The 6,000-nt window shown below is 48.5% G+C and overlaps 1 protein-coding gene across 3 annotated transcripts in view; it reads right to left on the bottom strand.

Annotated features, from left to right (window-relative positions):
* Positions 1-6,000, bottom strand: part of MICAL2 (microtubule associated monooxygenase, calponin and LIM domain containing 2) — a 147,059-nt gene that overhangs the window by 16,169 nt on the left and 124,890 nt on the right. For all 3 annotated transcript variants that reach the window (XM_011374156.2, XM_011374155.2, XM_011374157.2), the window contains one exon: positions 5,493-5,642. In XM_011374156.2, coding sequence (XP_011372458.1) covers positions 5,493-5,642 — 150 coding nt within the window. The remainder of the gene's footprint in view (positions 1-5,492; positions 5,643-6,000) is intronic.

The raw sequence follows: 6,000 nt of genomic DNA, 5'->3' as shown, positions 1-6,000 counted from the left end.
AGGCAGTCTGTGGAGAAGAGACGCCGAACCTGCTTCCCTGAGCAACAGCTAAAGAAGTGGCCTTCACATCCGTTTTCAGGCTCATCAGTTCCAAGGGCCAGGCTTCTCTGGGGGCTGCCCTTCTCCCAGCCGGATGGTGTTCTCAGCATATTAGGTAGAAGAAGGGCAAGTGGAAAACATAAAAAGTGCCCCAGAACCCAAATTTAATAATTGCTCATGGTACATTTTCTTATCAACTTAACCACAGTTAGCTCCACACTTCCTTCCTTCCTTCGAGCCAACCTCTGCGCTGCTGAGAACATCCTTCTAGAACACAGTGCAGATCCTTCAGTGGCTCTTTATAAGAGGATAGAATGAAATCCAGTAACATGAAAAGAGTGGGCTCACTTTCACACTCATCTCTGTACCACCATAAATACTTTTATTTCCAAACTCAGGTCATACCAACGTTCTGACTTTCTAGCCAAATGTTGGCAATTTCATATGGTAAAAAATTATTTCTAATATGCTGTTTGCCATCTAAACTTTAGTAAGGGAACTGTTCCACCCTCCTCTTTGTTTCTTCTGCATCTGGCATGATGACTGGCATATGCCAGGTGCCCAACTAATGCTTCCTGGATGAGCGAGCACTGTTAGATGAGTTTTGTGTGCTGCCTGTGCCAGTATGTTGCTGGCTCCAACACAAAAACAAAACCAAATCCAAGACTGCTGTAAAGTATCTTACACATTTTCATCTTAGCCAAGCCAAGCTCCAGATGTGTCTGTGCAGGTCAAGCAGAGCAGAACATCTCAGAACATGCGGGGAGTGGGGGAAGCTAATCGTTTAGAAAAACTACCTTTCTGGCAGGAGAAATAGAGTCAACAGTTGATGGAGAGGAAGTGGCAGCTGGATCAGGAGATGGAAGGCAGGAGGGAGAAGACGGAGGATGAGTATGAGACAGGTCTTTAGAGAGCAGTTTATTCTGCACAGAACAGAAACAGAGGAAACTATGATTATCCCTGGGGAAAAGCACAGTGATGCTCGCCTTGGTGATGCAGCCCCATGCCTGTGTATTCAAGGAGGGGAAAGACGTCCAGGCCTGTGCCTCAGGACAAAATAGTAGCCTCTGACTTCGAGGCTGGGCAGGACTGTCTGGCTCCTGGTTCCATTTTCTGCTATAGTTACAACTATTGGAATAATTACAACTATTCTAACTCCCTTGTCACTCCAAAACAGCTGGAGCAAAACCATGCTGTTCTCGCCTGTGTCTGCCACGGACACCAGCACTAACTGTCGAAGTCTTCACTCTGGAGCTTGGTATGAAGCGGCAGCTGCAAGCTTAGGAAAGAAGAATCCTGGGCCACTTTAGGGCAAGCAGGTGGCCCCAACTGGGGCCTCTGTAGCTGCAGACAACTGTGCCAGCTTCACGACACCTCACGAACCAAATAAATGCAAATCATCCTCCCCATGTCAATGACGCTGAGTAGCAGAGGACACAGACTTCTGCTTCTTTCACTCAATCTCTGGAGGAGATTGAGTGAAAGAAGCAGAAGTTTGTTCTAGAGGCCAGGCTTGCCGCAGGCAAGGAGCACCTGACACATACAAGCAGCACGGGACCTCATATCGATTCTTTCATCTCCTTGGAAGCACCACTCTTCTTTTCAGCAAGTTTCTAAGTAAGTAAGTACCTGCCTTGGAGGGGGCTGTGCTTCGTATGCTAAGGGAAAGCCATTTTTCTTGGCTCAATGCTGCCTTTTGGGAAAGCAGAGCACCGGTTATGGCACATGGTTGACTTCCTCATCTGTGTCTCTCTGATCAGGCCATGGGGAGATGTCTCCATCGTGCCCCAAAATGTCATGAGCAACTGTTTTGCTTTCACCTTAAAGGCACTGTAGTGTGATTCTTGCAACCGACCAGCTTTCTCTCTTTTGTATCGACCCTTAAGTTGAGATCCTCTTCAGAAGCCATCTGGCATCTAACAGCATGTGTTTCTGTTCAGTAACATTTTCCTTTGATCTGAGCCTACTTTTCTGCCTTCATTTTCCCTTTGTCCTGATTTATCTACCTATTTTGAATGTTGTCTTTGAGTTTTTTAGACACTAACTTGAATGCTTTAGTGGCTTGAAAAATGAATTGTGCCTCATGCTGTAAAAGCAGGAGGAAGGAGGAAATGAAGCTCCAGAGACGGACTTACAGTTGCCTCACTGGAACGTCAATGTCGGAGTTTCTGGGGGGACGGAAAGCCCCGTTTACCTGCGGGAAGTCCCCATGTCCAAACATGGAGGCAAGGTGAGCCGCTTTCTCCTTAATGTTCTTTTTGTGAAATTCCCTGTTGGCCAAGTTCTGAGCCCTCTTCTGCAGTCAAAGTGAGAAAGGAGAAAGAAAAAAGAGAGAGTGACAGGGACTGGGATGGCTACCTCCAGGGGAGAGGCGAGAGGCAGTCGGGCAGGCTTGTCTCATTGTCTCACCACACACGGGACTGGACGGGACACAGGGTGTGGACAGCAAGAGAAGGAACCCGCCCTGGGCCAGTGGAGGGAGAGGGGGAATGGAAGGCACCCCAGACTCGGGCACAGGCAGGGCAAAGGGCGAGGCTTTCACCTGGAGAATCTTCTCCTCCACTAGCTGCAGCCGCCGCAGCACCCCAGAAAGGGCCAGCGCTCCCTGGCAGGCAGGAGGCAGGGCAGCACGGTTTTCTGGCCCCCCCACCTGCAGGTCAGACTTGGCTCTGGCTCTCCAGGGCCGGCTTGGGCACTCTCCACCAGCAGACACTTGATTTAGCTCTCGAAGCACATGCCCTGTCGCAACCACCGAGGGGAACTGGGAGAGAAGGAAAATCAAGCTTCCTTCCCTACTGTGGCCCTTAAATAATCCAACACGAGGAATCCCCATGAGGACCAATGACCACTTGGAGTAAGATTCCAAACTAACCTCAGGCGTTGACATTTTACCACCTGCATCAGAATCACCTGTCATCCTCCTTTTATTTATTTTTAAAAATATTTTCTTTTTAAATTAAGTTTATTCGAGTAAGATTGGTTACTAACACCCTCCTTAATGACATCCTCCTTAATGACAGTCTTGGGCTTTACCCCAGACCCACTGAATCAAAACCAGTATAATCCTGGTTATCAATCCTGACTGCACACTGAGATCACCTAGGGCAACTCTTAATAAATAACTCGACTGGGCCTGACTTCCAGGGATGCTAATTTCATTGGTCTTGGGGTGGGCACCAGATCTCGTTGTTTGTTTTTTTTTCTTTAAATACCTATTTTTAATTGAAAAAATAAATTGCTCCATAGGCAATTCTTACACACACAGACATAACATCACTGCCTTACATCTACGCTGACCTTGGTCGACCTCCGCCACCCAGAAGCAACACAAAGTTTCTCACGCTGATCAGACATCTTTGAATGCTGTGGTTAATAACAGTGATTCTGTTCAAATTCCAAACCCAAGAGGCTAGCTGCAAAGGGCCACAGCTTGCGTCTCTGTCCACCAGACAGGTCCTCGTCTGCTTGGGCACCAGGAGAGATTTGCGCCACATTTCAGCCTTCCCCCTTTAAGGCGTGCAGCCAATCAGCCACCTGAGCCCATTCTACCATCACCGCCACTTTTTCATTCGATTTAGAAATCAGCCTATTTAAGTGGCCTGCAACTAAAGCTAAGTGTTCCAGAGGCATCAGACAAAACAGACCAAAGACCATGTGGTGTGGCCTGTTTTTCCTCAAGCAAATAAAACACCGAGAGCATAGCAGTTGGTCAGTTGATATTCCTGATTGGCTGATGGCATATATTTCAAGATGCTGTATACCTATAAGGGTAGTGACCTTAAGTTGTGTCTGCCTTCCCAGAGAATCTACAGTTAGCCCTGAGGTATGCAGAAGGCCATGGAGCCCACCCCTCTGTATCAAATACCCCATCCACTGGAAGGAGCCCTACCTGCCTTTTCAGAGGTGATAGGGTGGGTGTGGGCTCCTCCGGCTTGAGACAGCGTAAGTTAACAGGAGGGTCAGAAGATGAGCACAAGACAGGCTTACCTATCCCTGAGACACGGCGTTCCTGAGAGGAAGGTGAGTCCAAAAAAGCAGCAGCAGGAAACATGAAGAGAAAGGTAAGTCAGACTGAGATACTTGGAGGGAGGAGAGGAAGAGAGGCGGGGAGGGAGAGTTTCAGGTACAGAGAGAAGGCACTGGGCTGAGCCCCTGTGAGCTGGGCTCTGCCAGGAAACCTGAACCCTGGCGCTCCGTCCACGTGGACAGTAAGTCCTGGAGTCTCCTCCTCTGGGAGGCCTTGCTTTTGGCTCAGACCTGGGGCACTGGCAGGCACGGCCACAGCCCATGCCAGGTCAGGGCGGCCAGGCCTGAGTCCTCCTGGAAATGGAAAAAACTCCTGCTCACTGGAGGACGAGGGTGCTACAGTCCTTCTGATGGAAGACAGACCTTGGCAACACTTGGGGGCCCACAAGTGACCAAGCCTCCAGAAGGCGCAATTGAGAAAGAAATTCAGTTATGAGTCTCAGGAAAATGGCCCCCTTATAATAAAACCTGGCTTTCTGGGGAAGGCTAGTTTGTCCCCAAGGGCCATAGTCCACATCAAGCCCAGGAAGATGCCTATGATCACCTCTAAACCAAGAGTCTGTCCTCTTCCTGAGGAGAGCCTAATTCTATCATGTGACAGATATCCTCCAAAGAAAAATAAAAACCCCTTGTCCCAAGCTTAGGTAGTGTGACAGTGGTATCCCAGAGGAATTCAGGGAAGCAAACTGAACCACACAGCAAACTCCGAGCCAGAGCTCAAGAGAAGTCAGCTCAGTCTGCTGCCTGATGCAGCTCTGACTGCCTTCAGCTTCACACTGACTCTGGTCAGATACACAGCCCTGCCAGCCTGACCCAAGAGAATAAAAAGAGGGACACCATGAAGATATTTGGGAAGTTGGCCCCCATTCCTACAGGCTCACAAGGAGCTAAGACCTTTGACTCAGTTTCCCCTTGTATGGACAGACTTCTCACCATGGACTTAGGGATCTCCCAGGTATCCAGCACCTCTAAAGCTCCCTCCAGCTGTACCATCTCATAGATGGCTGCAAACCAAGTCCTTGTTGCAAAACAAAACCAAATTAGGGAAGGATTTCTTCTCCAATGCAGAACAAGCATCAACAAACTATGGTCCTTGGGCCAAATCTGTCCTGCTGCCTGTTTTTAGAAATAAAGATTTATTGGAATACAGCCACACACATTGTTTAGGTATTGTCTGTGGCTGCTTTCATGCTACAATAGCAGAGTTTTGAGCAGCTGCGAGAGAGATCAGATGACTCCCAAAGCTTAAACTATTTGCTATCTTGTCCCCTTTAGAAAAGTCTGTTGACTCGTGATCTAGAAGAAGGTTCACTTGAGCTGGGCCTGGCTGGTATACCTGAAATCCATCACCAGCCTGAACATTTCTTCTGGCTTCTCAGTTCTGGTCACCAAGAAGGCAGGTCCAGTGAGCATTTGATGGGACTCACCTGCTTCAGGAGTGAGGGGTTCCGAGAGCTCTCCTCGAACTTGGCCAGCAGCTGACTTGCCATGGACTTGACTTTGTTCTGATTTCCACCTTCTTTACTGCTGCCTCCCTCTTGATTGGAGCCCAAGCTCCGGCTGGAAAAGCCTGAAAGCTGCAAAGGCCAAATCAGTGCATTGATTTTTGGGTCCTGAAACCTAGATATCAGGGAGGGGCCTGGTCACTCTTCACTGATGTCAGGGGACCAGTTTCCTAAAGAAGAATGTCCTCTGTGGCCTGAGGAAGGAAGGCAGAAGCCCAGTGGAGACAATGCTCTCAGGAGGGGACATATCTTCCCAAAGACAGGCACATCCATGCTTGGGAGCCAGACAGTTAGGGTTTGGATCTTGACTCTTTTATTTCCCAGCCCAGTGACCTGAGCAATTTAACTTCTCTTAAGTTTCCTCATCTGTAAAGTGGGACTATAACACACTTCATGTGGTTGTTGCAAAAATCAAATATAATAATGAAGT

The sequence above is a fragment of the Pteropus vampyrus genome, unplaced genomic scaffold (genome assembly GCF_000151845.1).
Source record: "Pteropus vampyrus isolate Shadow unplaced genomic scaffold, Pvam_2.0 Scaffold240, whole genome shotgun sequence".
NCBI lineage: Eukaryota > Metazoa > Chordata > Mammalia > Chiroptera > Pteropodidae > Pteropus > Pteropus vampyrus.
This window is presented reverse-complemented; position numbering and strand designations above follow the sequence as displayed.